The 15,604-nt window shown below is 38.3% G+C and overlaps 2 protein-coding genes across 2 annotated transcripts; both read right to left on the reverse strand.

Annotated features, from left to right (window-relative positions):
- Window positions 1-30: 30 nt before the first annotated feature.
- Window positions 31-2,160, reverse strand: LOC122065345 (endoglucanase 8-like). Its single transcript, XM_042629146.1, has 6 exons — window positions 1,795-2,160; window positions 1,522-1,614; window positions 1,233-1,427; window positions 1,034-1,142; window positions 461-624; window positions 31-357 (listed from the first exon to the last, which is right to left on the reverse strand). The coding sequence occupies exons 1-6, from the start codon at window positions 2,143-2,145 to the stop codon at window positions 31-33; spliced, it is 1,239 nt and encodes a 412-aa protein (XP_042485080.1). The 5' UTR covers window positions 2,146-2,160.
- Window positions 2,161-5,267: 3,107 nt separating this feature from the next.
- On the reverse strand, window positions 5,268-12,202 carry LOC122065351 (hsp70-Hsp90 organizing protein 3-like). The gene is made up of 7 exons (XM_042629153.1): window positions 10,968-12,202; window positions 7,218-7,506; window positions 6,531-6,616; window positions 6,185-6,408; window positions 6,004-6,070; window positions 5,866-5,925; window positions 5,268-5,572 (listed from the first exon to the last, which is right to left on the reverse strand). Exons 1-7 carry the CDS (start codon window positions 11,850-11,852, stop codon window positions 5,459-5,461), a joined length of 1,725 nt encoding a protein of 574 aa, XP_042485087.1. The 5' UTR covers window positions 11,853-12,202; the 3' UTR covers window positions 5,268-5,458.
- Between the last annotated feature and the right edge of the window lie 3,402 nt (window positions 12,203-15,604).

Raw genomic sequence — 15,604 nt, forward strand, 5'->3', positions numbered from 1 at the left:
CAAGACATACCCAACCCCGGCAGAATCTCATCACACAAGATTTGAGTTGAAGTAGGCTAAAATGCCAACAAGGGGTGCATTTATGTATGTAGTCGGCTCCGATTGCACGAAATTTGATCGGGAATCGGCATATGAATCATCCTCATCAGGTCCTCCAGCCACAGCACCGATTAATAAGTTAGTATTGGGTTTGTTGCTCGAGTAGTAAGCAGAACCACCTTCGCAGTTGATCTGTTGTGGGTGTTGATTAATGGAAGGCATCGAAGAAGCTCGATGATGTATTCTATGGGCAAATTTCTTCCCATAACCCACCATGTATGACATATTTAATGGGTTGTTTCCTAATATATAATCTACCTGCGTCAGCTCAACAAAATAAAATTCAAACATGAAATGTGCCCAAATATAATGGAAATGGTTTATATTTACTTTGATTTCATGAGCTTTAAGAGTCACAAACCTGGCTTTTGGCAACTTGTATAAGCCTAGAAGGGGACAAAACAATGTCACCACAATGAATGACTTCACTGACTTGGCTCAAATATCTAGCATATACTATAAGGAGAAAAGAAAGAACAGTTGGATGCTGCATTTTGCTTCCACCTGATTTGAATAGAAGCCCACCTGATGATACACATTTTTATTAAGTCCACCTGGGGAAAAATTGAAATATCAGTTCATTACCACTGGACTAGAGAAGATGATGTTAAAACAAACACCAATAAATACGAAGAAAATAAACACAGATTTAACGAGGTTCACACACCAATGTGGTGTGCTACGTCCTCAAGCGAAGAAGAAGATGATTCACTATGTAGAAAAGAGGTTACATTGGAGATCGCTTAAGAACAAACAAATCATCATGACAAGAGAACTCGCCCAGAAACTCTAACATGAAAAGACCCCAAATTTTACAATACCTGCTCAACAAGATGATAGTACATATATATATTCCTCCAAGTCAGAGCGGGTCATTCTGCAAAATGGGTCAAGAATTCGAGACAAACATAACAGAGGAGGAACTGAATAATACCTGGTGAGTATTTGACAGTTTTCATGGGAGATTCAGGAAGTAAAGTGCACACAAACTTATCCGCATTAGAGCGAAACAGAGCAGAGTAATCAATATTAGACATAACTAGCTGATACAACAAGAAAAAGAAGAGAATTGTTGGATTGAGCAGAATGTGCTAATGTGGAAATTTCAAATAATGTCTTACTATTTTCCCAACCTTTGAAACAAGTACATTAATGCCAGTATCCTTAGTGTCCCACCCAAATTCAGCAAAGCGGCCACCACCATAGGCATTGTCTTCATTTTGTGCCACATTGGTCTCCAAATTGTGTATGTTTTCCAAGACACAATTCCAGTAGTACTGTGAGTTACTAGCCTTATATAACCACGCAGCACCCCACAGCAATTCATCCTGTAAGGTATGTGATGATCATGTAAAAAGGGTCTACTCAGTGAACTTCAAATCTGTTTCTTACTTGATTTATTTGAAGTAGTGTGAATCATACATGATAACCACTGTAGTCACAATAGAATGGGCACACCCATGGTCCGAGACTGTAGTTGTACGATCCCTGGTAGGTGTCTGCAAAAGTAAAAACCTACCGAACAATATAAAAAAGAAAAAACGTTGGTTAGAACTCATCCTTAAAAACTAACCATTAAGAATTCATATCAGATTACTTAGATTCGATACCACTTGTTGGGACTTAAAAGCTACCCATTAAGGAGAGGGTGCCCAAATCATTGAGAAAAGGAAATAGATAAACCATGTTGGTTACCATCTCAGCCCCTTTGAGAAGCCTTATGGAGTATCTAGGATTGTAGGTTTTGAACACTAAAGAGGAGGCAGCAAGCGCAGCAGCTATCTCTGCAGAGACCTCCGAGCCAGGGTATTGCTTGCTAACAGCATAGGGAGTTCGGGGGGTGTCCATGACTTCAGGCCTCTCCCAGCAGTTGTGGTCGGCATATGCATCACCAACTTGAGCAAAGACTAAGCCTGGGACGCTTGTGGCCTTAAGGAAGTAATCTGTGGCCCATCGAATTGCTTGCAACGCATGCTTCAGATCTCCACCCATTGACTCGCCAAATTCCAGCACTCCCCAAGCCAACATGGTCGTCGAGAAGGCCATAGGAAAGTAAAATTTCACATCGTCTCCAGCGTCATAGTAGCCTCCTACCAAAACCACCTGGTTATAGATTGTTCCATGACACAAAGCAAAGGATGTAAGGGTGATAGTGTATAGGATAGGTTATCTATTGGCTCTCCATTAAGGTTCTTTAATTATGATCAAATGGAAGGTTGGAATTGACTTTTAGGTTTACCCTTAGAAATGTAGCAAACTTCTATCGTTCAATATGGGTTTCTCCTCCATGATTTTTGCAAATTTTTCTTTTCCTTTAATATCAAAAAATCTGCCAATCCTTAATTAAAAAGAGGTTATCAAATTGTAAACCTTGCGTGGGACCAACGGGAGCATATGCATAAGCATCCAATGGGTTGAAATCGTCTGCAATTCCGATCTCATACAATTCCGTGCAATACCATCTTCAGGGGGTGACACGTGTATTGATACCAATACAATGGTCCAGATCTAGTACAACTAATAAAACATTAAATCATTGAAGAGACATTTAAATCAGATCTGGACCATTGTATTGGTATCAATACACGTGTCACCCCCTGAAGGTGGTATTGCACGGAATTGTACGATATCGGAATTGCAGACAATTTTTTTCCGCATCCAATAGGTGGTTGACTAAAGGAGAGGGGGTGGTCATTTCACCCTCCCTGTTTTTGGACACAAAAGCCACATGACTTAGCAACGATCCCCAACCCTTAATTTGGGGGAGCGGGTTCCTCCACATTGGAGTGGATCAGATTCAGAAATATTCTTGTCTAACCCTGATTCCATATGTGTGGATCAAGATCGTACGAGAACCCATTTGATCCATCTTTCCTACGTTGCTCATGTGGGAAGGAATTTGCTCACACTAATAGATACTTTAAAAAAAGATATAATGTATCCGTATGTGGCCCATATTTTTAAAACAAGTAAGAAAAACAATAAAAAAGGGTTAAAGAAACCTAAAAGGCTAGACATAGAGGGAGAAAATGACCACCACACCCCTCATAAAAGACAAAAAGCTTGCCTCTATTAGTGCCCACGCTAGTGCAAGGCCACACTATCTTTCAAAAAACCCTCTCCCATAAAAAAAAAAATAAAGAAACAATCTTGTGAGGGGAAAACTAGGCATCGGAGGCATGACAATCTTTTTCCCTACAATTATCCTTGAGATGGTGAAAAACATTTCCATAGTTATCAAATTCAGACCAGTTGGACGGTTGAACCGGTCAAACAGACCATATCCGGAGCTCCAGAATAGGACCATTTTCAACTTTCTCTCACATCGAAAAAGTGTGCCCCAGTGTATGTAGAATGTTAAAAAAACACTTGTACTGTTTGATGTTCGGTCTTTGGGTCTTTGGTCCCACTTCGAACTTTGAAGAAGAAACAACTTTGTTGTTTTGTGCATTGTGTATTCAACTGACTGAACCCAATTTGTTAACCTTTAGGCCGGCTTACCTTCGTAGGCAATTCATTCCTAAACAAGGTCCTTTACTCCTAATCCTCAAGGACCATGAGGATATTTCCAAATCACAAACTGATTAGGCAACATTCAGAAGATGGAGAAGAAATATGAAAGATCTAGAGAGAGAGAGAGAGAGACTTACACCGATGATCTATTTATATATGGACCATCTATCCATTATTCCATGTATCTTCTCTTCCTTTTGTTTATTTGGTAGAATATCTTTTCTTCCTTAAGAAGGAAAAAGAGAAGATTAAAAAAGGCATGGCAGTTATTCTCTTCTATTTTCTTAAGAAGATGAAGAAGTAAGAGGAAAGAAAAGGAGAAGAGCCACTTTGTCGTTCTCGTAATTCTCGCAGCTCCGATGTATTGTATTAATAGGGAAGAGTTAGTAACAGTGTATCGGCGGCTATTATCTGAACCTGCGGTTACGACCTCCACTCTCCACTTCATGTGTAATTAAAACTATGTATCTACCCTCAGTTGGTGCCGTAACCACGAGAGCGAACCAAGTTCTCAACCAGTACGAGAATGGTTATCATACGCAACCTGATCTACACTCTTTAACGACTTGGGACCTTTTTATCATACGGAACCTGATCTACACTAACGGCTCGGGACTTTTGGCAGTCACACTGCAAGAAAATGGGTGCCCAGTCTCTCTACAGCCAGGCACCAATTTTTTTTTTTTCACCAGATTTTTTTCTGAATCAGAGAACATTCATTTTCCCATTTAAATTTCGCCCAACAATCAAGAAGGGAAAGATAACCCATAAACATAAAATGAACGAGGAGGCCGAAAAGAAAGGTACATATCTGCTATAGATAATAAAGTGGCACCCGACCAAGCCCGATCAAATTGTTTTATGGGAAAATTATATGATTATCCATTTATGGGTTTTTTTTTACAAAATTATCCACCAAAAGTTTCAGTTAACAAAAATACCTAACATTAAGTTTTCCTTTTCAAAATTATTCACTTAAAGTTTAAGTTAACAAAAATACCCAACATTAAATTTGAGTCTACAAAACTACCCACTAAAAATTTTAGTAATAAAAAAATACATGATTATATGTAGAAGATGAAGAATCACTATTTTTGGTAATTCTATAAACCCAAACCTGATTTTGAAAATTTTTGTCAACTGAAACTTTAGGTGAATAGTTTTATAAACCTAAACCTAATTTTAGGTTTTCTTGTTAACCAAAACATTTTGTATTTAATTTTGTAGAGAGAAACCTAAAAGTGGATAATCATGTAATTTTTCCTCTTTTTTATGTGCTCATTTTTAATGTGCCATGGCAATTTTCATGCTTCTTCGGGATGGGGTTAGTGGATTCCCCACAGCTCATCCTGAACAGACCCAGGGATCCCATAATTCTCTATTTCTGATGTCTCGAGTCTCGAGACACCAGAATGCCAGATACAGCTACTAAGGGCTTTTAAGAATCATTGAAAATCGAAGAAATGATTCAGGAGATGTTTCAATTTCTATTTGGTAGAAGAACCTCAGATAAGCAGTGAGCGGAAAAGAAAGGTTAATTTCAGCATATAGACCAGCTAAACTCAGCATAACATTATAATTTTCTGTTGGAGAGCTGTTGCTACAAGCTTCTCCAACAGTAAGGAAGAGACTAGCAACTATATAGAACCAGCATGGAAGTAACAAAACCACAAAACTTTATAAAATTAAGACCGTAATTCAAAATTTTCAAAACAAATTCAGTGCACCAATGAATCCTTATATCCAAATACACAATGTGGAGAACCAATCAATGCGATAAACACTTCAGGTTTACGCTCCACCATCTGTCCATATGCAATATCCATTCTTCCTTTTTGAAACTCTCTCATCTCATTTGAACAATCCCTGCACTGATGAGTTTCTGTATCTTGTGCATCACTTGTGGATTCTTCAAGTGTTCCTGGGCTGCTTTTGGGTTCTCCTGGAAATCAGTCAGCACCTGTCCACCAATGGTGTTCAGTAAGCAAACCATACAATGACAGAAAAATTATATGAAGAGAAAAAATAAAAAATAAAAAATTACGGATTGGTTTTTATTTTTTTTATTTTTTTTATTTTTTTTATTTTTTATTTTTTTTATTTTTTTTATTTTTTTTATTTTTTTTATTTTTTTATTTTTTTATTTTATTTTTGGGTGGGAGGGGGTGGGGTGGGGTGGGGTGGGGTGGGGTGGGGTGGGGTGGGGAGCGGGTGAGAGCAAGCACAATTCTTTCATTGATCGTGTATAGTCACCTGTCTCATAATAGGATCAGACAGTATATTCTGTATTTCTGGATCCTGCATTGCCTTAGCCTGCAAAAATAGCCAAGATTTAATACCATTCCCAGAACAAGCTTTACATAAAGATTAAGATAGAGCAACTAAACTCACCTGTCTCTCTTTCAATTCCTCTGGGCTTATATCACCACGGTTAGTCTTGTTGATCTGCTCAACACATCTGCAGAAAATTTCAGAAAGCATGGGTACAAAGCCACCAGTCAAAAGTCAAAATAACAAACAAAAGATGAAGCAGGAACATCTAAAAACATAGCAGTTTAGTTCGTGTAAATACCGGCGCACACCATCCAGCAATTCCTGGTTCCTGGGGTCATGTTTCAACCCCTCCTGGTATGTCTCCAATGCTTTGTCATATTCCTTCATAAAGAACTGGACTGCACCTTTCCTCGTATAACCTTTTGAAAAGGTTGGATCAAGTTCAATGCACTTCTCTGCATCTTTCAACCCCTCAGGCATTGCCCCCAGCTTTGTGTAGCATGCTGCCCTGTTACTGTACACCTGGATAACAGCAAGTAAGCAAGTGTGTCAGTTTTCAGCAAGTAATTAGATGCACAGATGTGTAGAGGTGGTGGTTGTATCTCTTGTTCTAAAGTTCAGCATAGAGATAAGGGTTTTATTACCCTTGGTTCTTTCGGGTTCCTTCTCAGAGCTTCTGTGTAATGTTTGACAGCCTCCGGATACTTTTGCTGTTTGAAACACTCATTCCCTGTTCAAGAAAAACCCCATTTTAACAAATACAAATCAGTCATCGAAAAAGAAACCTAAAAAAAGTCAATCCCATAACTAACTAGATAGATAGTTTTCAAACACACACAACCAGAATAAGAGAACAGTTCAGTTACTATGCATCGTGTTCATGTGCGCATGTGAGAGTGAGAGGAAAAAAACCCAGCTTATCAATTGAAGCTCCCACAAAAGCCATGAAAACAGGTTGGAAGTACAAAATAACCAAGAGCAACACAGTTCCAACTTGCTTACATACTTCACATATTAACTTGTCAAACCATTAAACCGAGACTTCCTAAGACTCATTAAGTACAGAAATATAGATCACTACAGCAAAGACCCAAAATTGATATTCAACAAGGAACGCTAAATGAGGAACTCTCATCCGCTCCTTCATATAAAGAACAAATATGTATGACAAGCCATCCTGAATACAGAAAATACTTGCAACTGAACTGTGCATCACTCCTTGAACTCACGTTTAACTACTTAAATCACAGTAAACTAGAATGAAACTGAGAAAATACATAAACTAAGCAAGTTTTATCAAGTCATCTAATACAACTTTAGAGAGAATATACCTTTCTCACGCTCCTCGTCTGCTAGTTGCGGATCAAAATATTCTTGCTGCTCAAGTTCTTTCTTTGCTCTCTCAGCCTCATTGAGCTTTTTCAGTGTGTCTGGATTACGATGTTCAGTAAGAGCTTTCTGGAAGGTCTCAATTGCAGGCTCATAGTCCTTTGAACATTTTGCGATCTTCACTAAGGCAGTTCCCTTCCTAGTCAATGCCCTTGCAATCATTTTGAAGTCTGAGCGCAGCTCCCTGCCCCTCTCAACAGCTTTGTCACAATCTTTGATGCATTCCTCATACTGTGCACAATATCAAAGACAGGTTAGACAAACTCACAACGATCAAAGAAGCACCGAACATCAAATCCTTGTATTAGTAGTCTAAAAATTGACAAATCCATAATGTGTATGTATGGAATGACCCAAAAATAATTCATACAAGAAGCAAGAAATGGAAACGACAACATCACATAAAACAATAAATAACATACTGTGCACAATATCAGAGAGGTTAGACAAGCTCACAACGATAAAAGAAGCACCCAATATCAAATCCTTGTATTAATAGTCTAAAAATTGACAAATCCATAATGTGTATGTATGGAATGACCCAAAAATTATTCATACAAGAAGCACGAAATGGAAACAACAACATCACATAAAACAATAAATAAGATCCAACATAATTACAAGCCAGCTCATAATTGAACACACCACACTGCATAATCTTTATCATCCTTGTAGAGCAAATGCCAGCAGCAGTAAGAAATATCAATTACAGCTAAAAAAGAGCTGGAATATTAGAAAGAAAGATGTCCTATGTTGCAGTAGCAGGGTAGGCAACCCAAAGGTGGAAGAACTAACTAAGAAAGACTAACAGACACTTACTTCAACTTCTAACTAGTAGCAAGTACATAATCATAAAGGCCATGCAGCTACAGAAAGCCAAAGGTGGGGCATAAATTTTCCCCCAAATACCAGTCCTCATCCCCATAATAAGAGTTTTTATCCATTGACAATTCTATTAATAGTAATTGGGGAGTGTTCCCCATGACACCGGTGTGGGGAAGAATCTGCATGCCACACCAATGATTGCCCTGAAAAAAGGTATCATCCACATAGTGCCCACATATTCAAAGCATGAGAAGGAAATAATAAAAAATCTACGTCAGAGGGAAATTGCACTTAGGTGGTGTGGGGAAGTTTTTCCATAATGGTATCGATTATCATAATCATAATCATAACGGGGAAAAAAAATTAGGTTTATCTATTCAGAAAATAATTTTTTACAAAAGCCTGTTTTAAACTTTAGCTACAAGGAATCCATGAAATGATAGGTTAACTATATTTCTATTTTAAATATTCATTCCCATCATAATAGTTCTTGTCCTTCAACCAAACTAATTTCTGAATACTACTAATAATCATAAAGTAAACTGTGCTTCTTGTTAAGTTGCAACTGTTATAGAATTTAAAAAAAAAAAAATATATATATATATATATATACACACACACTCTAACAATGAGGAGGATAAATTTGATTCAGAACTAAAAGTAAACTCACCGACTTTTGCAGCCAAGTTATCTCTAGCTGCCCAATAAGAAAGATTTTTTTCTGGAATTTATGTAGGTTAAGAAAATGTTCTGTCAACATTTTGCTCCATTTTTTTTTTTCAATGCAAAAGCTTTTACTAACAATTGTATCTTGTTTTCAAGTATAAAAATTTCCCCTAGGCCCTAGCTAACATCACATTAACAAAATTATTTTAGGAACACATTAAAAAAAAATTATCGTAGGAACTTAACACAGAAATGGGACAGCCCCATCTATAAAATTGTGCATCTGAAAACACAAAATCACATTCACAGTCACTTACAGGGCAAACTTAAATCAACATTCATTTATTGTTATGTTTTGGAGGGAGTTGGGCGAGGGAAAATATATTGTTTTGCAGAATAATATACTAAAGGAATACAGACTTCAGAGACCAATCCTCCATGAGTGGAGACAAAAATCCTTATCAAATCAAAATAAACCCAAGTAGATAAGGCTCAAAGCCCAAAGCTGTCATGGACAGCCTCTGCTCGGCAATTACATGAGGAAAGGTCTTTCAAAAGGAGGAGATATCAGTCCCCTAATTAATAAAAACATAGTTGAACATATTACTATCATCAACCCATCTGTCTATGGTTCGACTTCCTTATGCAGCCCCCCAACACACACAACCCCCCCCCCCCCCAAAAAAAATTATATATATATATATATACTGAGACATGCATGGATTAAAACATTGCAAGACAACCTACTTCTTCCTTGTATGGTAATGTGGACCATGGCTCAAAAATTCTATTGTTAACACAGCTTATTCTAGACGAAGCACTCCACTAATTATATGGCTTAACTGTCTTAGGTAGAAAAATTGGAACAGTTCAGAAAACGTTTACTTCCCACATTATTTTATAGAATCCAACATGCACAAGTCAAAGACATAGGATAGAAAGTATCATGAATCACCAAAAACAGGGCAGTGCACATTGACTGCACGAGAAGAAATAGTAAAATCAGAGAGTAATCTTCCACCTCAACAGATCCTTATACCAATCCATGATTAAACATAGGCCCACCCTGATCCCGAACAAGTATCAACCCAAAAATTTTGGCCCTGAGGGCCGGCTTGACCCTGAAATTTCTGACCCTAAGTCAGGGTTAGGGTGGGTAAGGGTTGATGTATTTGGCCTATCCGGCCAGCCCTGAACCCGGCCCTGATTTTTTTACCCTGAGTTTAGGCCTTGATTTTGGCCCTACTCAGCCCTGATTTTCGTCCCTGATGTTGACTTCGGATTTTTTGTTTTCTTAGGATGTCTCCTCTTTGTTTAACATTTCAAGGGTTTTGAGATCTTTTGATTTTTACCTTATTAGGATGACCTCTTTGTTTATCATGACAAATAATTGAAAATTTTTGGATTATTTGATTTCTTAAGATGATCTCCTCTTTGTTTACCATAATAGTTTGAGTTATTTATATTGTTTGAATGTTTGCTTTAAGAAGTCTTCCTCATGACAAGTAATTTATGACTTTGTGTTTTTTATCTCCTTTTTACTATGAATATTTTTACTTTTAATTATTTCATATTTTGCAGGGTTAGGGTCAAGGTACACCCGGCCCTTAATATTAACTAGAGTCAGAGTCAGGGTCAATCAGGATCAGAGTCAGAGCCAATCAAGGTCATCCCCGCCCAACCCTGAAAAATCCAAGCCAATCATGGCCAGTAAGGGTTGGGTCTGGGTTTGGCTAGGGTTTTAAGAAACCTAGCCCAACCCGGCCCTGTTGCACCCCTAAATTTAAACCTGATTTGCTTTTGTAGTATCAAAAACCATATTCTTCTATATAAGTTATCAATCCGTCTGCGAAGAAAAACTAACGTTTCTGAACAAGTTATGAACTGAAGAAACAGCAAGCACAAACCAACTAATAAATCCGAGCTATGTTTCCGTGAATATTATACTCTATACCACAATTCAATATCTACCCAGAAAACATGCACTTCACAACCAGAATAAACCCATCAACACGAAATTCATAGCTAAAGCATAAAAAAGTCTGACCACATTCTCTTTTACTACCATCCTACGACATCGGTGACTAATAAGGAAGATCAAAATATATCAAAGCCAATAATATATGTTTTATAAAATAGTAGAAAAGAAAAACATTAATGAATAGTTTCCAATATGTGAACAAAGCAAAAAAAGACCATACCTTTCCCATCTCCAAGTAAACAGCTGCTCTGTTTGTGAGGAATGAAATATCTTCGTCATCCAACTCCGCTGCCTTACTATAATGCTGAATTGCCGTCTCAAAATCTTTCTTCTTATATGCCGCAGTGCCAGCCTCCCTCTCCTTCTGTGCCTGTGCCTTCCTCTCCCTTGCCTCCTTCTCCTCTTCAGAAACTTCCATCGGCTCAGGCTCTGGTTCAGGCTCCGGTTTCTTTGCTGGCTCAGGCGCTGGTTGCTTCTTTGGCTCGGGCTCCGTCTCTGGCACCTCCATTTCTTCTGGAGTTGGACCCCTCATGTTAATGTTAAGCAACACCCCCAGAGCTTGCATCATCCTCTGATCCTTCAAATACATATTAATATTATTAGGATTCCTCTGCACATCTTGAATCATATTCAAAAAATCAGGCTGCTGAAGATAACCCCTGGTCGTCGGATCAGCCGTCAATTTGGCCCACAATTCTGGCCCTTGGAACATATTTCCGAAGGGCGGAGCTGAAGGAGGAGCACGGGATCGTGAAGCAGAAGACTGAGCATCAGCAAGACCAAATTTCAAGGCTTCATTGTTGGGGTCGACCTCGAGGCCCTTCTTGTAAGCAGCGATGGCTTCATTGAAGCTGCCGAGGCCAACATGAGCCGCCCCGAGACGACTGTAACCCTTGGACCAGTCAGGCTTGAGTTCGACTGTCTTCTTCGCGTCAGCAAGCGCTTCATTGTATTTGTGGAGGGAAGCGTAGGCAGCAGAACGGTTTGAATAGAGAACATGGTTGGTAGGGGCGAGAATGATTGCTTCGGAGAAGGACTGGATTGCTTCTTCAAAGCGCCCGGCGGAGAATGCCGCGTTTCCTCTTGCTTTGGCTTCTTCGGCCATCAGTTGATGAAACCCTAATTTAGCAAGATACAGAGACGGTTTTCGATCGAATCTAGCAGTACTTCTAAAGAAGGTAGAGAGAGAGAAAGAGAGAGAGAGAGAGTTGGTTGTAGAAAGAGGGAAAAATTTAGTTGTTTATGCTCACAGAGGACTCTTTTAACTTTCTGGAGTGTTCGTGCGAGCTAAGCGGAGTGAGGAGATGGGTTGGAATTTAGAAGGTGGGACTGGTACGAGAGAGTTCTAGGAATACTCCGGATTCCCAACTTAAGACTCTGGAAAGTTCGGAAGTCGTTTGCAGAGAAACTGCTCGCCTTGGTCTGAAAACTCGGAACAACTCGTTAGAACTCATGGAATGGGGACCGCTTGAAGGCTTGGGCAGCTCAAATATTTATCCATGGTCCTACTATAAAATTTTCTTTTTCTTTTTTTTATGAAGAAATTACACTCCCCTCCTCTGTAGTATGGATTAATACCACTTTCCCCCACAGGTACTTTCAAAAATACCACTCCCCTCCACTATAGTTTAAAGATTCTATCAATCATCCCATTAATGGCTGACGGTGTTAAAATGTCATGTAAAAAGACCGATTTACTCTTGTGTCTATACATATGTTTTTTTTTCTTCTTTTCTCATCTTTGGACATCAAGAGATCGCATCCCGTTGGAAGCTATTTCGCACAACGACGACACAACGATAGGCTGCAGAGGGTGGTTTTTGTGAGGTTTCCATGAGGTGGATGAGCTTCAGTTTAGTTTTCGGTCAAATACAGACAAGTCAAAAAAAAAAAAATCCCCTTTACAAAACCTCTTTCGATCCAATGCTCCACAATTGCAACCCTCTCTGCCGACGATCTCATGGAACGTTAATGGTGACGCTTGATTCTTCCATTTTGATTTTCAAATCGACAATTGAAGAGAGAAAACGATAGACTAACTTCTTCTTACCTTTCAAAAGAAAAATAAATTCCTCAATTTTGTTTTCCCATTGCTTCTTTTCTGGTATTTTAACCTTTATGAGTAATCTGGGTTTCTGAAAAAATAATAATAAAAAAAAAAAAAAAAAAAAAAAAAACCCAATTCTGCTCGGTACTTTTGGACCTAAAGAGGGGAAGGGGTTTAATAGCTAAGGAATCGGGAAACAAAGGCAAAAGGGGCTAGTTTTCTAACTCTAGAAAGAGGCGAAAAAGCTCATGGAACCAGGCCTGGTTCGAGGGTAATACCTCAACAGATAGAGCTTCTCTCAGCCTGAAATTTTACGTAAGTCTTTGTAATACTTGGGTAACTAAAACGCATCCAAGCACAGCCCAACAACACATGAGATGAAAAGGTTTAAAATTCTACAATTGTTCTTGACATTCTTGATTCCCTTCTACCGTGAAGTTACAAAAGCTGTCAACGAGCTTCGTCGGGATCCCTTACCCTTCCAATCTTGGCATACATCGACGATTCCAACATTAGCGTGAAGAGGTTTATGCACGAGATGGAATTTGTTGGTGCTTGATTCTTCAACTTAGGATTGACTTTGGAGATGAAAAGACATGGCGCTTGATCGATCAATAGGAGTTCATTCTCTTCTCTGTTGGGGTATTTTAGGAAAACAGAGTAGTGAAGGCATGGTTAAAAGAGAGGAATCTAGAAAGGATGTTGGAATTAATTGAGGAATTGAGTTTTTATTTTTCGTATTTGGATGAAGAGTACTCTTCCTTGCCTATGGAACCATTATGGGGTCAAGTGAGCCAGTCCCGACCAGGCCATTACTCGACGAGGTTTATGAGGAGATTGAAAGCAATTGTGTGTCAACCGCGGAGTTCATTGGTGGCAATGAAGATAAAATAGGCTGCCTAATGAGCATGGCAAATCTTGTCTTGCTATTGCAGCGGTGTCATAGCATAGTGGTGATATATTGCAAAGGATTTCAGTGAGCTTTCCATGAGGTGAACTTCAGTTTAATTTAAGAGATCGACTAATGGTATTTGCCTATTTGTATCACTAAAGGGTAATTTCAATATTAAATTAAATACATTAAAGCTGATGTCATCACTTAACTAGGTTATGCAACGGAAAGGGCACGATTGATAGAATCTTTAAACTACAGGGGAGGGGAGTGGTATTTTTGAAAGTACGTGGGGGAAAAGTGGTATTAAGCCAAACTATAGGGGAGGGGAGTGTAATTTCCTCTTTTTTTTAAAAAAGAATCTGACCGCTTGCATGTCCCTAATCTCTATGCGACTATGCCCAAAGGTACACAAATGAGAAGGATGGTGCTGCCCTTGCTTAGATGCCTTTATGTGATTTTCTATTGGTCTACACGTTTGTGTAATGGTCATGCAAGTGTATAGGTTTTCTTATCTTTTTTTCATAATAATAAAGGTTGGATATACCGTTGATATACCATAAGCTAGCACCCACTGTGTCCATCTCTTTCCCTTTCTGAATTTTTTTTTTTTTTTTTTTTTCCTTCTGGTAAAACCACTTTATGAAATGACTCACATATTCTTTCTAAATGATATCTCATCATGTGCCAACATTGTTGTTATCTGCGAGCTTACCATATGCCCAACAACATACCTGCCCCTATTTTTTTTTTTTTAATATGATATAAGTATGGGAGTGTCTCAATGACACCTCTTTAGCATATTTAGAACTTGACAACTTCTCTCAATTGCCGTTTATTGAAAGTGACATATCATTAACCCAAGGGGGTAGCCGAGTCGGTAAGGGATCTTTGTCTCAAGAGATGTGTAGTTCTGAGTTCAACTCCTCTTACCTTCTTGGATCCACTCACATGGGTCAGTATGACTCCGCGGGACTAAGTCAGGCTAAAGACCTAGATACTCATTGTTAGTAAAAGAAAGTGATATAATATATCATTATCATGTAAATACACATGTATAATGACAATATTACCTTTACTGGGAAAAAAAATTATTTTATATTAAAAAGGTAAAAACGAAAAGTAACAGAGTAAGCGGAATTGGCAATGTAATCAGCTTCAATGGTTTTTGATTTGTTTAAAATTCAATAGAAATCGATCAGAATCAACTTGAACCCTAAAAATTAAGAAACGGCCAGACTTATTTCGAATTATGATTCTTCAAACCATGGTGCCAAAACTAGGTTCTAGTTTTACGAAATTAGGACAAATTAACTGCATGTCAGAATTTTTCAGCAATTAGACACTACTCACAAAAATAAACAAATAAATAAACATTAAACTACAAGAAAAGAATAACTGCAAGCTACAAGATAGAGGAGAGACTAAGAGGCACACATGCAAATAGCTCTCAGCAAGTTATAAGAATTTTTTTCAGGGATAATATAATTTTTTTTTTTTTTAAAGATAATTCAAACAAAATTCCAAAATGATGAGTCATATGATTGAAATGGAACCTCAAACTTAACAACACATGATTGATCCAAAGGACTTGCATTAGGTGATTTGGTGTCAAGGTAACCTTGTCTTAATGGGGTCATGGAAAATAGCATCATTCAAAAATATGGGAAAAAGCTTCATCGACGCTAATGTGTAGATTTCTATGTACTCTATCTCACATCTCACCCAAGGACCTGACAGTCCCTTGGTCCAGATGCTACAGAGGCCAAGAAAGACCCAAGGTAATTGAGGGCCTAATGGCTGCAAATTTTTTTTTTTTTTTTTTTAATCAGAAAAAGGAAAAGTATTAGCATTAAGGGTTAAAGATTACATTGTCTACATTAGCCTAGGGGCTGCAATTTGGACACGCTAGAAAACC

This window comes from Macadamia integrifolia, unplaced genomic scaffold, assembly GCF_013358625.1.
Source record: "Macadamia integrifolia cultivar HAES 741 unplaced genomic scaffold, SCU_Mint_v3 scaffold1981, whole genome shotgun sequence".
In the NCBI taxonomy this organism is placed as follows: Eukaryota; Viridiplantae; Streptophyta; class Magnoliopsida; order Proteales; family Proteaceae; genus Macadamia; species Macadamia integrifolia.

What these genes read in the sequence shown, in the direction of transcription:
- LOC122065345 (XM_042629146.1), bottom strand. Translation starts at nt 2,145, where the DNA reads ATGGCCTTCTCGACGACCATGTTGGCTTGGGGAGTGCTGGAATTTGGC. An exon ending in AACTGTCAAATACTCACCAG is followed by an intron (nt 625 to 1,033) that starts GTATTATTCAGT and finishes GTGTATCATCAG; the next exon opens with GTGGGCTTCTATTCAAATCA. An exon ending in TACAAGTTGCCAAAAGCCAG is followed by an intron (nt 358 to 460) that starts GTTTGTGACTCT and finishes GAGCTGACGCAG; the next exon opens with GTAGATTATATATTAGGAAA.
- LOC122065351 (XM_042629153.1), bottom strand. Translation starts at nt 11,852, where the DNA reads ATGGCCGAAGAAGCCAAAGCAAGAGGAAACGCGGCATTCTCCGCCGGG. An exon ending in GGAACCCGAAAGAACCAAGG is followed by an intron (nt 6,409 to 6,530) that starts GTAATAAAACCC and finishes GCTGTTATCCAG; the next exon opens with GTGTACAGTAACAGGGCAGC. An exon ending in CTGATCCTATTATGAGACAG is followed by an intron (nt 5,573 to 5,865) that starts GTGACTATACAC and finishes ATTGGTGGACAG; the next exon opens with GTGCTGACTGATTTCCAGGA.